At 46.7% G+C, this 15,160-nt stretch overlaps 1 protein-coding gene across 1 annotated transcript in view; it reads right to left on the reverse strand.

The window, feature by feature from the left end:
• DNAH5 (dynein axonemal heavy chain 5) overlaps positions 1 to 15,160 on the reverse strand; it is a 335,447-nt gene that overhangs the window by 153,081 nt on the left and 167,206 nt on the right. Inside the window, exons 35-40 of the mRNA XM_078785114.1 lie at positions 7,681 to 7,749; positions 7,298 to 7,453; positions 6,983 to 7,155; positions 6,681 to 6,859; positions 5,601 to 5,788; positions 5,270 to 5,464 (exon numbers count right to left, since the gene is read on the reverse strand). Of these exons, the coding sequence (XP_078641240.1) occupies positions 5,270 to 5,464; positions 5,601 to 5,788; positions 6,681 to 6,859; positions 6,983 to 7,155; positions 7,298 to 7,453; positions 7,681 to 7,749 (960 nt within the window). The remainder of the gene's footprint in view (positions 1 to 5,269; positions 5,465 to 5,600; positions 5,789 to 6,680; positions 6,860 to 6,982; positions 7,156 to 7,297; positions 7,454 to 7,680; positions 7,750 to 15,160) is intronic.

The following is a 15,160-nucleotide window of genomic DNA, read 5'->3' on the forward strand; positions in this document are numbered from 1 at the left end:
AAATCTATATTGTCTCCAACAAACTGAGTGACTGCATTGTTTGTTTCCCCAACCTCCATAAAGACCACCTGATCATTACTTGACAATTCACTTTCACTGGCTGGCACTTTGGCAGTCATCACTGATTGATCCTCAAGCGCAGCATCAACCGCAACCTCATCATTGATCTGTTCATCGGTTTCCTCCACAATGGTGTCAAGAGTGCCAGAAGTATCTGGAACATCATCTCCACTCCTACTATTAAGGAAGCAGTATTTGTAGTTTTGTGTCTCCGTGTAAGACTCAGTGTATCCCAGCCGGTGGAACTTGTTGAGCATCCATTTTGACCCAAATCTATGATCAAGTTGTATGGCAAGCCCCATTTGGTGTGGCAATACTCCAGACCGAGGTCGACAGGCCTTAATAAAATTCTGCCCCCAAACGGCAACTCTTTCGTCTGTCTTGACAATCGGTCTCAAGAACATCTGAAGGCTTGCAGGAACAAGTGTCAGCTGACTATCGATGTCAGTCATACTGTGTGTGGTGGGGTATGACTTTGGACCTAAATCAATCAAGGCAATATCATTGGATATGAACTTGAGTGCCGTCTTTATGATCTGAGTCTTCTCATCTCCATGGTCAAGATTAGCATGATGCCCTCGCAGAATATTGTCGGTGCCATCTTTGAGACAGAGTACATCTGCCCTTCTTTCCTGTGTTGTGAAATACAAGGTGTCTTCGTATTTCTCTAGAAGTTTTATCTTTAGCCAATCCTTTGAATAAGAAAGGCTCTTCTCTGGTGACTGATCAAACTCCTGCAGCTTTTCATGGACTTGGTCCATGTTCATTACCCCATGCTCTAATTCTGAGTCTAACCATTCGCAGAATTCAATAAAAACTGCCTCTCGCTCCTCATCAATACTCCTCTGTCCTCTCTTCCTTTTTCCTTCCTCATCAGTCTTGGACAAACTGTCACCTCTCGCAAACATAAGTTTGCATCGCAAATGGTACAGTGTTTCTTCTGCTACCAAGTTGTTGATCCCTTCCAGGCGTCCAGTGACTTCAGTGCCCCAGTCATCCCCGCGACTCCGTGCTGTCTTCAGCAAGCTTGCCTTCAGTGTATCTGCAGTCAAATTATCTGGCACTCTGTATTTCTTTCTAGCTTGTGCTGGATTATTTTTGTAGAGCTGGGCTGGTTGGTTGCAAAGAATGCATACATCCTTATACAGGAGGTCAACTGACTGTGATCTTCTAGAACTGCAGCCAGTTGATGAACTGAACTCACAAGTAGTGCGTCTTCTCTTCAACTTTGATGACTCTTTCTCTGCCTTTGATGCTTGAGCTGACTTCTTGGTGGTTGCAACAAAGTTGTTGTACAGATCATTTTTACACTTCTGGTGGTACCTCAGTTTTCCTTCCTTTTGAGCCTCCTTCATACGTTCCACAACAGTAACATTTTCGACAGTTTCTGCTTGTTTCAATAAAGTTGAGTATCCCTTTGGAGTTGCCTGTATGAGCCTTTCAGCTGGTGTATCCGAGCGTGCACAGATGAAGCAATTGAGCACAGGTGGAGTAACGTCTTCATCCATATTGCTAGACTCCATGTCCTGCAAAGTAGAAAATGAGATATATTTAGAAATTATTTTTCCACAAAGGAGTGTCTGTGGTGAAATATAAATGTTAACAATCAACTCAGAATCATGAAAAACCCTTATTTGACCCCTCATAAGTTACTTAAGGGCCGATTAAAAAAAAAAAAATTCTCGCAAATAATTTTTCGGTACCCGAATTCAACAGCTTTTTTTCTGGGTTTCCCACGGGAGTTGACCTTCAACATTTTAACACATGTTATTACACACCTTTACAAACATATTGGTGAAGAAATGTTTTGGTAACAATTTAGTTAACAGATTTTCATATGTTTCCCTTACAAAACCCCTGTCCTACACCTGATGCTCCTCCTCTCTCCTCATTAACGGTATGGACCTCAAACATCCGGGGCCTTCGCTCAAACCTGATTGATCTCTCCATTCAGGTTGCTTCTGACAATCCAGACTTGATCGGCTTAACAGAAACTTTCCTCCTTCAAGATGTCTCTGATTCCTTAATATCTCTTCCTGGTTACTCCCTCCTCCGGTATGATAGACCTGAGCCTCGTCCTGGTGGTGGGGTTGCTATCTTTCTGAAAAACTCTCTTCTTCACTCTCCTTGCACTGCCCTCTCTCCAACCCACCCCCAGGAGTACCTCTGGCTATGGCTTCCTCTCCGCTCCCACCTTTTGTTCATATGTGTTCTGTACCGTCCTCCAAACATTAATGACTCCATTTACATTTCGCTGTCGGACAACATGGACCAACTTCTATCAACTCATCCAAACTCTCTCTTCCTCATATGTGGCGACTTCAACTGTCATCATGCCAGCTGGCTGGGTGTGGGTTCCTCTCTCACCAGCCATGGCACCTCAGCAAAGGACTTCTGCGACTCATTGGGACTGACACAATCTGTCAATTTCCTGACCCAGATCTCAGTCAATGGAGTATCTTCTCTTCTAGACTTGGTTATGACAAACTTCCCTGCAAATGTCTGCTGCTCTTCTTCTGCTCCAATCGGTTCTTCTGATCATGTGCTTGTGAAAGTGGACATCTCTCTGGCCATTCTCAGAGAGCCTCCTCAGCGCCGATGAGTCTGGCATTTCACTCAGGCTGACTGGCACGGTCTGCAAGCAGCCATCAATCATCTGAACTGGTCTCCCATCTCTACTGCCTCTGACATCAATTCTTCCTGGGAATTATTCCAAAGCAAACTGCTCTCTCTAATGCACAGATTTATCCCATCTCGTCTTCAGTTGTCTTACCCTTCCTCCCGTCCATGGTACACTGAATCTTGTGGTGAGGCAATTGCTCTGAAACAACTTGCCTTTGCCTCTTGGAATGCTAATCCAACTGAAGGCAATCTCAGTTCCTTCCACCAAGCTCGGAGCAAGTTTGTGTGTACCCTCAGGAGTGCCAGGAAGCACTATCTCTCCACACTCAAGATTGAACTCTCAAACCTGTCTTCTTCCTCCAAATCCTGGTGGCGTCTGGTCAAACCCGTTTCTGGAGTTTGTTCCCCCTCCATCCCCTCCCTTACCTCAAATGGCTACACAGTTGACACCGCATGTGACAAAGCCGAATGCCTCAACTCTGTGTTTGCCTCAAAATCTTGTGTCCCAAACCCATCGCTCTCTGTACCCACCATACCCAGTCGTACCCTGCTGCTCCTGGACTCTGTGTCCTTCTCTCCTGACAAGGTGGAGAAGTTTTTGTCAAACCACGACTCTGATTCTGCAACTGGACCAGACGGCATCAGCCCACGGGTCCTAAAATCCTGCTTTTCCGCTCTATCTCACCCTCTCTATGTTATTTTCACCCTCTCTTTTGCTCAAGGTCATATGCCAGCATCTTGGAAATCAGCAAACATTACCGCTTTACACAAAAAAGGTGCAAAAACAGATCCTTGCAACTACAGACCAATCAGCCTGCTCCCAATTATCAGCAAAGTGATGGAATCCATCATTGCTTCGGATCTTAAATCCTTCCTCTTCTCCAATGGCTTGATCTCTGATCAATTTGGATTCAGACCAGGCCATTCTACTCTGGACATGCTGCTTCTGCTGTCTCAACGATGGATGGAGGTCCTCGATGCCAAACAGGAAATCAGAGCTGTCTCCCTTGACATATCACGTGCCTTTGATACGGTCTGGCACCCAGCTCTGCTCACCAAACTCTCCTCCTAGGTATCCATGGAAATCTCCACTCATCGCTTGCGGTAGGCAACGTGTGGCCCTGAATGGATTTCTCTCATCTCCCCTTCCTGTTCTGGCTGGAGTTCCCCAAGGTAGTGTTATGGGCCCTGTGCTATTTCTGGTCTTCATCAATGATCTCTCCGACTCTCTGGAAAATCCTCTCTATCTCTTTGCTGATGACTCCACTATCTGCCGCTCCATTCCTCATCACTCAGATCGGCAGTCTGCAGCCTCCTCACTCTCTGCAGACCTGGACAAAATCACACACTGGTCAAACAAGTGGCACATGTCTTTCAATCCTGACAAATCCCACACTCTTACTATGTCTCTCCGAAAAGACCGACTGGAAAACCCTCCCATCTACTTTCTCAACAATCCTCTCCAAGAAGTTCTGTCGCTCAAGCTTTTGGGTCTCACTATCTGCCATGATCTTTCTTGGGAAAACCACATTTCCAAGCTGGCCCCCAAAGCCAGTCGCCGACTGGGCATCCTCCGTCATGCGAAGTCCTTCCTTGGCACACCTGAGCTCCTCACCACATACAAGGCTTTCATCCGCAGCTCAATGGAATACTGTTCCCCCCTCTGGGCCGGTGCTCCTGCCTCACACCTAGCTCGGCTTCACGCTGTTGAAACCAAAGCTTTCAGAATCATTGGAATCTCCTGCGATGAAGCTAACTCCGAGGGCCTTTCACTCACTCACTCACCGCAGGCAGGTAGGTGGTCTTTCTGTCTTTTACCGACTCCTCTACGGCCTTGCTCCCCCAGCTCTCTCTGTGCTCTGTCCCCCTAATATTACTGCAGGTCGCACAAGATCTGCCAGCAACCCTCTTATGGTTAAACTGCCAAAATCTAGGCTCTCTGCTCACCTTCACTCTTTCATTCCCCCTTTTTCCCGCCTCTGGAACAAACTCCCCCACTCCCTTCAATCCCACTCCTCCCTCCAGGTCTTTAAAACAGCTGTTCACCACCATCTCTTATCTTCCCCCATCCAAAACCTTGATCTTTTCTACCCCCGCTAATTCATCCCAGATACACTTTTTTGAAATTACAACTTCTTTCCTGGAAGTCCTTGCAGTGTCTATATGTTTTGTACCTCTCCCACCTCCCCCCAAGCCCTCTCCCTCCCACAGATCTCTCGATGTCCCTGCTCTCAAATGTTGTGTGTGTGTCCTTCCCCCTCTCTCCCCATCTTGTCTACCGCTCCCATTATTTTGTGTTTTATCTGTCGGTTTGAGTTTTTGTGTGATTGTTAGCTCTTTCACGCGCCTCGATCTTGTATACAAAAAAAAACAGCAAAAGAAAAGAAACGATTTTAATAATTATTTTAAAATTAATTTGTTGCTCATTATATGGAATTGAAATTGGTTTGTTAAGACTATTGTCCAGCAACAGTGTTGCTCGTAATGCAATTTGTTATCATGGGTGTTCTGATGTGGATCTATATATTTAAAACTTTATGTCTCTGTTTGCGATTATATTTTGATGACCGAATATAAAAACACCAACCTGCTTAGACAGCTGCTCTTCACAAAGTTGATAGAGAGTGAAGAACTTTCGTGCCAGTGAAACATTGTCAACAAAGCCACAGCTGGCAAGCTTCACACGGATAATGATTTGCCGATCAGGAACCATCATGGCCACCGAGCGGAAGTTTACTTTGAGGTTCTCGGGTAGCTCCTGTCTTCCCGCATAACCTGGGTTCTAAGCAGTAAATAGTTTCTTTTAGTATGTAAAGCATGTGCACGTTCTATAAAACTCATCAATTAGTGGTCGGGAGCAAAGGTCAGCAAAAAAATTCCACTCATCTTGGCCTGCAAGCGATCTCTAACTGGCTTACCATGGTAATAAACACACCAAACTCAGGATTCATGTTTACGGTGTCGCCATCTGTGAAGACAAAGCGTGCGCAGCGCTCTCTCTTGCAAGCCAGGATCACGGCGATTTGTTGTGCTGCTACGGACAGCACCGGCAACTCGATGCGGTTGAACTCGTCAAAGCAACCCCATGAACCAGACTGTGCCAGCCCTAGGGTGAAACCCAAGGCATAGTAAATGTAGTGCTGTCCGATCACTATCAAAAGGAAAGAGATATGCCCTATCACACATGTGGGTGATGATCCTCCTCGCACCGTCAAGTGTATACGGCTGCTGAGACAGTTTCATTAGCTAGGGGGCACAATCCCGCATGGGTCACCACTCCGATACAGGATACTCGACTGGCTCATTCCAGGCAAGCTGGTTCTCATTTTGCCAAACTCGGAAGGATGACAGGCTGAGTCAAACCACCTGGTGTTAATTTTGGCATAACTGAGGACCGACTTGAAATTATGACCTTAAGATCCTAAGTCAACTATTACATAATTGTCACATCTTAAATCCAGTACTCCAATACAACTGATCATTTGCAAAGGCAAAATTTGGGACTTATAACACAAAATTATGCATCCGAACGTAAATACTTCACACACAAGGAAATAACAGGAGATACAAAACAACATGCAAATAACAAATTAATGATGAAAAGCAATAAAAACAACACGTCGATGAAATGTTTACAATTGACATCAGGATTGACCAAGATGACCTTCCACCAGCAATATCAGTGCATTAGGGTTGGCCTGTTTTAGCATTTACATCTGAAACAATGACTGATGGTGCATGTTTTCATGGTCAATGTGTTAGCTCTTATACGAGCCTTGATTCTGTATACAGAAAAAGAAAAAAAAAAAAAAAAAAAGATGCTTCCAACAAGCATCACCAAATCCGATATACTTGAGGAATTTGTCTCTTGTCTACAAATGTCTTTGTAATTCACATAAAGGTACACTTACATCTACTAATGACTTTGTTCTGCACGTGATTTATGTGCAAGCTCCACTACGTCTCTTCGGTCAAAAATTTAAAAAGGCAAAAAATACCTTTGAAGATGCGTCCAAGTCCCCGGAAGTCCATCTGGTCTGAACAATTGAAGACAACTACGTATTTACCAAGGCAGCGGCCCATGTCCTTGGTTGTTTCGGTTTTTCCTGTTCCAGCCGGACCTGCAGGAGCCCCTCCGAGGTTCATTTTCAAGGCTTGAGCAAGAGTTATGTAACACCTGGGAACAGGGAAAGTTTGCAAATGGGTCTCAACATTAACTTTGAATTGTACATTTACGAGTGCCACGATAATACTTGTCTGTATTCTCACCATTCTCACACAAATCTGAAACAACCATCACCTGTCCGTCAGAGGTGTAATGACAAGGCGATCAGTGCATCCCAGGAACTCATTCTGGTAGGTGAAGTCGACATCTGTTATGCTGATCACCGTGTGGTCGATGTCCTCTTTGAAGTATAACCGGCACTGCTTGAGCCACTCAAAATCCTTTGGACTGCGGACATGTGCTCTACACTGCAAAAAAAAGAAACGGTTACTCAGATTTACTAAGCTCAATGTTTTAATAAGTATCCAGCTTATTGAAGCTGACTCTAAAATAAAAGCTCGATGGAGTCAATAACAACAACAACAACAACAACAAACAAACGGGTCCCACCAGTTCATCAAATATATCTCGCTGATGGACATGGACAGTGATTAGAGTCTCATATTTGACACGTTCAACAGGTGAAAGGTCTCGTGTCGTCATAGAAATCAGTTGGTTTAACAGATCCAGGAAGGCACAGTTTGTTTGTGCCATAATTTGTCGTTCCTGCCAGGATTAGAAAAAAACAAAAGAAAATGTCACAGAGAAGCTGATCTGATTACTTTGCCTTGAACATTATAACAGAGTTTTCATTCAAGCAGAAGTTGCCAATTGTACAAACTCAATTTTCATGCCAATTGTCTGAACTTTAAAGGTTTTTCCAAACAAATGGAAATTGTTAAGAGGAACCTTGCCAGTTTTGCCTTGATCACACACTGCCTCACTTTACTCACCTGGCGGGCATAAGTAAGGGCTTCTTCTGCATCTCTTGTCCAAATCATCTGGATTCCCAAGAGCCCAACCTGAATGAACACCAATGACGAATTGGATTTCATTTTCGAGATAACTAATAAATAAATAAATAAATAAGAAGAACGGTCACATGCAGTATATGACAATATGCAACATGTTAAGTGGAAACATCTGACTGAATAATAATTGCCAATGGTCATCGTTATTGATACATATATACATATACAGTACGTCTATATATATATATAGACGTACTGTATATATATATATATATACACACACACAGTCGTGGCAAAAAATATTGGCACCCTTGAACTTCTTTCAAATGCACCATTTCTTCCAGAAAATTCTTGAAATCAAAAAATATTTCGGTATCCACTTATGTATTTCTTTGGTTTGCAATGGAACAAAACAAAAAAGCTGAAAAAATTACTAAATCTTAGCTTATTCCACACAGAAATCCTAAAATGGCCCGGACAATATTATTGGCACCTTTTAGAAAGAATTCGATTTCAAGCAGGTGATTCCCCTTTACTTCGGAATTGAACTCACCTGTGGTGAGTTGCAGATGCCTGCAATATAAAAATAAATAGCACCGCAAAGCGGGCGTATCCCCTCAGCCCATGCATGGTAGAAACCAATTTCAAGATGGCTGCCGTGGCGGCCATATTGAAAATTGCGGCACGCCCATTTTCGAAAGGAACCTTCCTCGAATCAACCCCAACACACACTGCAAAAATGGATTTAATCGGACAAGCCGTTCTGCTTGAAATTGACGGAAACCAATTTCAAGATGGCTGCCGTGGCGGCCATATTGAAAATCGCAGCGTGCCCATGAACCTTCCTCTTCTCAACCCCAACACACACTGCAAAAATGGATTTAATCGGTCAAGCCGTTCTGCTTGAAATTGACGGAAATCAATTTCAAGATGGATGCCATGGCGGCCATATTGAAAATCGCAGCGTGTCCATGAACCTTCCTCGACTCAACCCCAACACACTCTGCAAAAATGGATTTAATCGGACAAGCCGTTCTGCTCGAAATTGACGGAAACCAATTTCAAGATGGCTACCGTGGTGGCCATATTGAAAATCGCAGCGCGCCCATTTTCGAAAGGAACCTTCCTCTACTAAACCCCAACAGACACTACAAAAATGGATTTAATCGCACAAGCCGTTCTTGAAATTGACGGAAACCAAAAGTTGACGGAGGCCCGGAAGACGCCCATGACGACAATACCCCTTAGCCCAATTTGGGCTGAGGGGTGATGACTCATTCAACCAGTTTGAATGGAGAAAAGCAGTCATTCTGCTGTTTTGTGACACTGTGTGTACCACAATGAGCATGGAGAAAAGAAAGAAAACCAGAGAATTGTCTGAGGAGGTCAGACACAAGATTGTAGCCAAGCATGGACAATCTCAAGGCTACACGTCCATCTCCGGAGACCTTGATGTTCCTGTGTCCACCGTACGCAATGTTACCAGGAAGGTTAAGGCCCACTGCACTGTAACCAACGCCCCTGGACATGGCCGCAAAATAAGCTTTGATCGAAGATTGCAGTGAAGGGTTGTTTGAATGGTGGAGAAAGCACCTCGATCAACTGCCAAACAGATTCAAGCTGACCTTCAGACACAAGGTACGACAGTTTCAACTCGCACCATCTGTGGCCAACTCAATGAAAGTGGGTTCTATGGTGGGAGACCCAGGAGGACTCCACTACTAAGAAAGCCCGACTGGAGTTTTCCAAAACACACCTGTACAAGCCAAAATCCTTCTGGGATGATGTCCTGTGGACAGATGAGACCAAATTCGAGCTTTTTGGTAAAGCACATCATCTCTCGATCTTGTATATACGATCAGTGATGTTCAATCACTAGATATACGTGTTCAGTGATGTTTTCGGGTTGCTGCGCTGCCTCTGGCACTGGGTGCCTTGAATGTGTGCATGGCAACATGAAATCAGGAGATTACCAAGGCATTTTGGAGTGCAATGTTCAACCCAGTGCCAGTAAGCTGGGACTCCATCGAAGATCATGGGTCTTGCAGCAGGAAAATGACCCCAAAAATACTTCAAAAAGCACCCAGGAATGGTTCAAGACAAAGCGCTGGACTGTTCTGAAGTGGCCGGCAATGAGTTCAGATTTAAATCCCATTGAACACCTGTGGGGAGATCTGAAAACAGCAGTTGGGAGAAGGCACCCTTCAAATCTGGGAGAACTGGAGCAGTTTGCACAAGAAGAGTGGGCCAAACTGCCAGTAGAGAGGTGTAGGAAGCTCATTCATGGCTATAGGAAGCGCTTGACTGCAGTTATTTTGTCCAAAGGCTTTGCTACCAAATATTAAGTCTTGGGTGTCAATAATTTTGTCAATGCCATTTCTTTTTATTTTCTGATTTAAAAGGATATATTAAGTTCTGAATCAAAAACAAAGGTTCTGTAATATTAACAGTGAAATAAAGAATTGTGGAGACCAAATACTTTTGTCAATTTCAACTTATTTTTAGAGAAAATTGAGTTATTTGAAAAAAGTGCAAGGGTGCCAATATTTTTGGTCACGACTATATCAAGTATATATATATACATATGAAGGAGCTGCGCTCCAACGCGAGTCGAAAGAATTGACGCGACCAAAGACGGAATTCGTCCGAGTTGCTTTATTGAAACAAAACAGCTCAGGTATTCTGACAAGCCCGTTTATCGGGCAGCAATATATATACACATTTATGTCGGGGCGTTTGCCCGGGAAAACCGAGACCGGGCATGCCCGGGTGTCAAGGGCGAGTCCTGGAAAGGCGAGTCTGGACATGCCCGGGCGTCCTGGACGCGGCCTGGCAAGTCGAGGCTGGGCGTGCCCGAGCGCTCTGGGCGAGCCCTGGAAAGGCGAGAGCGGGCATGCCCGGACGCTCTGGGCGAGCCCTGGAAAGGCGAGTCTGGACATGCCCGGGTGTCCTGGACGCGGCCTGGCAAGTCGAGGCTGGGCGTGCCCGGGCGCTCTGGGCGAGCCCTGGAAAGGCGAGTCTGGACATGCCCGGGTGTCCTGGGCGTGCCCGAGCGCTCTGGGCGAGCCCTGGACCGAGAGCGGGCATGCCCGGACGCTCTGGGCGAGCCCTGGAAAGGCGAGTCTGGACATGCCCAGGTGTCCTGGACGCGGCCTGGCAAGTCGAGGCTGGGCGTGCCCGGACGCTCTGGGCGAGCCCTGGAAAGGCGAGTCTGGACATGCCCGGGTGTCCTGGACGCGGCCTGGCAAGTCGAGGCTGGGCGTGCCCGGGCACTCTGGGCGAGCCCTGGAAAGGCGAGAGCGGGCATGCCCGGGAAAGACGAGACCGGGCGTGCCCGGGAGGGTTCGGGCGTGCCCGGGAACAGCGAGTCCGGGCATGCCCAGGAGAGGCGCGTCTGGGCCCGTCCGGACGAGCCCGGCATGGCGATCGCGCCCTGGCCGCGTCCTGGCAGGTGCAAGGCGATTGTGTACATTCAGCGGGAACCGCTACACATATATATATATATATGTATTTAACCAAAGAAGCACACTGACCCGATGACATGATGCTGACATCGTGTGCATAAATTATACCAACATATCACCTCCAAACTCGGAGGCATCCGTGTGGTACTCAAATCTTTGCAGACTGAGATTCAAGCTCTATGGTCACAAATAGACAAAGGCATATAAAAGGGCACCAATTTCATTCATACAGCTGCATGAAGAAGTAAATGTATTGTTATGAATTTGGTAGAGCAATATCTAGAGCTAGGTAGATCTGAATAGGTAGGTATTCGGCTGTCGTGACAGGGACTCTACATGTAATAAGTTCTTGATGTTTAGGCGTTTGTCGGGGTAAGATGTATGATTGTGGATCTACCTGGAGGTCCGAGTGTTAAATAGTGAGGGATTAAAGGTAACGCCCCTGTGAGTCTCACCTGGTAGTCAAACCTCTGTCCATTATGGCACTGCAAACCACATAAACATTAGTTAGGTCCTTAGCGCAACATTAAATAATTCCCTTTCCCTGACATTGACTTCGTAATAAATAGACAGGAAACCAGGCCAAAAACACCGCCACGGTTGGCCGCCGCCGTTCGCACCTCAAAGGCCTACCAACCTCACCTGGCACGTGTTACAAAACGACCGCGGGGGGGTCGCGGACGGGAGATGTCAGGAGTCGCATGCCGCAGAGGGCGTGACCTGGGCGAGTTGGGAGGCTGTGATTGGCTGAGGAGTGCGCCAATGTGACGTCATCGGCCACCAATATATGCGACGGTCGGACGCCTTTTCGGGGAGTTGAGTTCGTTGGAGCAGGCAGCAGACGCAGGCAGACACCAGAGAGTTCGTAGGAGTTGGTTGGAGCACACAGTCGACGCAGAGACACAGTTGGTGGAAAAGCTCCCCGAAGGCAGTTGGTGGAAAAGCTCCCCGAAGGCAGTTGGTGGAGAGTTCGTTCACACACCGAGCACACCAAGCCCACAGAGCACGCGGCAGTTCGCAGCAGTTCGTTGCAAGTCGAGCCCTCCGTTGAACCATTGGTGCACGGGCCTTGTGGAGATCGTCCTCGTGTGAAGCTGCTGGCCACGCGTCGGACGCGTGGTGCTTGGAGCGGGGCCTCGTAGAGCTTGGAGCGAAGGACCTGGTGGTGTGCGATCGGGCCAAAAGGAGCGGTGTTGGACGGCCGCCCCGAGAGACGACGAAAGACAGATAAGCCGCATCCGCGTACATTTGAACGACGTGACGTGTTATTTTTGTATCCATAATCTCCCTCGTATCGTGTTTGCTGTCAGTCGTGTGGGGACGTCCCGATTTAGAGTTATTAGATTTACCGGCGCGGCTTTTTCACTGTATTACTATTCGATAATAAATCCTTATATTATTTTCTGTATATATATCTGAACGCAGTTTTCCTGGGTGTTTGATTTTAGTAGGTAAGGTTGCGGAGCCTTCGCTGTGTCCCGCCATTCCGCGCGTTTGTGTTGAACTTGAGTCCGCCATTGAGTGTTCGCCTCGGGAGTTAAAGTCTCGCAAATCGGCCATCCGTAACTGTGGTGTTAATCACAGTTGCGTGACAGTATTTTATTTGTCAGATATATAAAGGGGACTTTTACTATGCCCCTGGCATTTTTCCCAAGAATGTCCCTTCTTTTCTATACTTTGCCACATGGAACCGCCTTTAGAGGCCATTTTCCCTGCAGGGCGGGGTTTGGCCTTTTTGGGCACCATAGTCCCCTTTTTGAAGCAATGTTTTATGGCCGGATGCTCTTCCTGCCACCAACCCTGTTAGTCACCTCTTGCAACATACAGGGAATTACCAGTGAACTCGTACTCAATTTGCCGACCTCAGAAGGATGACAGGCTGAGTCAACCCCCTGGCGTTAATTCAACGATCGACCGGGATTCGAACCCAGGATCCGAGGATCCCTAGCTGGCACCCCAACCGCTAAGCCAACACCAGGCTATACTTTGCCACATGGCACATACCCATATATAAAGGGGCCTTTTCTATGCCCCTGACATTTTTCCCAAGAATGTCCCTTCTTTTCTATAGTTTGCCATATGGCACATCCCCATATACAAAGGGGCCTTTTCTGTGCCACTGGCATTTTTCACAAGATACATTTTAAATACGATCAAAATGCATTTGTGCATCGTACAACACTTTATTCAAGACGATATAAAAGACTTGAAAAAGTAAGGGAAATAAAATATTCAACCCAGATGGAATTTGAACCCACAACCCCCTTTCCTCCTGTGTCCTTTCCTCCTGACAAGGTGGAAAAGTTTCTGTCAACCCTCGACTCGGATTATGCAACTGGACCTGACGGCATCAGCCCACGGGTCCTAAAATCCTGTTCTTCCGCTCTTTCACTCCCTCTCTCTGTTCTCTTCACCCTCTCTTTTGCTCAAGGTCATCTTCCATCTGCTTGGAAATCTGCCAACATCACCGCTTTGCACAAAAAAGGTGCAAAAACAGATCCCAGCAACTACAGACCAATCAGCCTTCTCCCAATTATCAGCAAAGTCATGGAATCCATCATTGCTTCAGATATGAAATCTTTCCTCTTCTCCAATGGCTTGATCTCTGATCATCAATTTGGTTTCAGACCTGGACACTCTACTCTGGACATGCTGCTTCTGCTTTCTCAACAATGGATGGAGGTCCTCAATGCCAAACAGGAAATTAGAGCAGTCTCCCTTGACATATCACGTGCCTTCGATACGGTCTCGCACCCCGCTCTGCTCACCAAACTCTCCTCCTATGGTATCCATGGAAATTTCCACGCATGGCTGGCGGACTTCCTCTCTAGTCGTAGTCAACGTGTGGCCCTGAATGGGTTTCTCTCATCTCCTCTTCCTGTTCAGGCTTCTTTTTTTTTTTCTTTTTTTTGTATACAAGATCGAGGCTCGTGAAAGAGCGAACATTAATCACACAGAAAGACAAACAGACACATAAAACAAATAACATCGGGAGCGTTAGAGAGAGGGGGAAGGACACAAACACAACATTTGAGAGCAGGGACCGAGAGACATGGAGACATCAAGAGAACTGTGGGAGGGAGAGGGCTTTGGGGGGAGGCATGGGAAGGGGGGTGGGGGGGGGGTGGGAGAGGTATAAAACATATGGACACTGCCAGGACTTCCAGGAAAGAAGTTGGAATTTCAAACAAGGTGGATCTGTGGTGAATTAGTGGGGGTAGAAAAGATCAAGGTTTTGGATGGGGGAAGATAAGAGATGGTGGTGAACAGCTGTTTTAAAGACCTGGAGGGAGGAGTGTGATTGAAGTGAGTGTGGGAGTTTGTTCCAGAGGTGGGAGAAAAGAGGAATGAAAGAGTGAAGGTGAGCAGAGAGCCGAGATTTCGGCAGTTTAACCATCAGAGGGTGGCTGGCAGATCTTGTGCGACCTGTAGAAATATTTGGGGGACAGAGCACAGAGAGAGCTGGGGGAGCAAGGCTGGAGAGGAGTCGGTAGAAGACAGAAAGACCACCGACCTGCCTGCGGTGAGTGAGTGAAAGGCCCTCAGAGATAGCTTCATCGCGGGAGATTCCAATGATTCTGAAAGCTTTGGATTCAACAGCGTGAAGCCGAGCCAGGTGTGAGGCAGGAGCACCAGCCCATAGGGGAGAACAGTATTCCATTGAGCTGCGGATGAAAGCCTTGTATGTGGTGAGGAGCTCAGGTGTGCCTAGGAAGGACTTCGCACGACGGAGGATGCCCAGTCGGCGACTGGCTTTGGAGGCCAGCTTGGAAATGTGGTTTTCCCAAGAAAGATCATGGCAGATAGTGAGACCCAAAAGCTTGAGCGACAGAACTTCTTGGAGAGGATTGTTGAGAAAGTAGATGGGAGGGTTGTCCAGTCGATCTTTTCGGAGAGACATAGTAAGAGTGTGAGATTTGTCAGGATTGAAAGACATGTTCCACTTGTTTGACCAGTCTGTGATTTTGTCCAGGTCTTTAGGGAGTGAGGAGGCTGCA

The sequence above is a fragment of the Myxine glutinosa genome, chromosome 9, assembly GCF_964187855.1.
Source record: "Myxine glutinosa chromosome 9, kmMyxGlut1.1, whole genome shotgun sequence".
NCBI lineage: Eukaryota > Metazoa > Chordata > Myxini > Myxiniformes > Myxinidae > Myxine > Myxine glutinosa.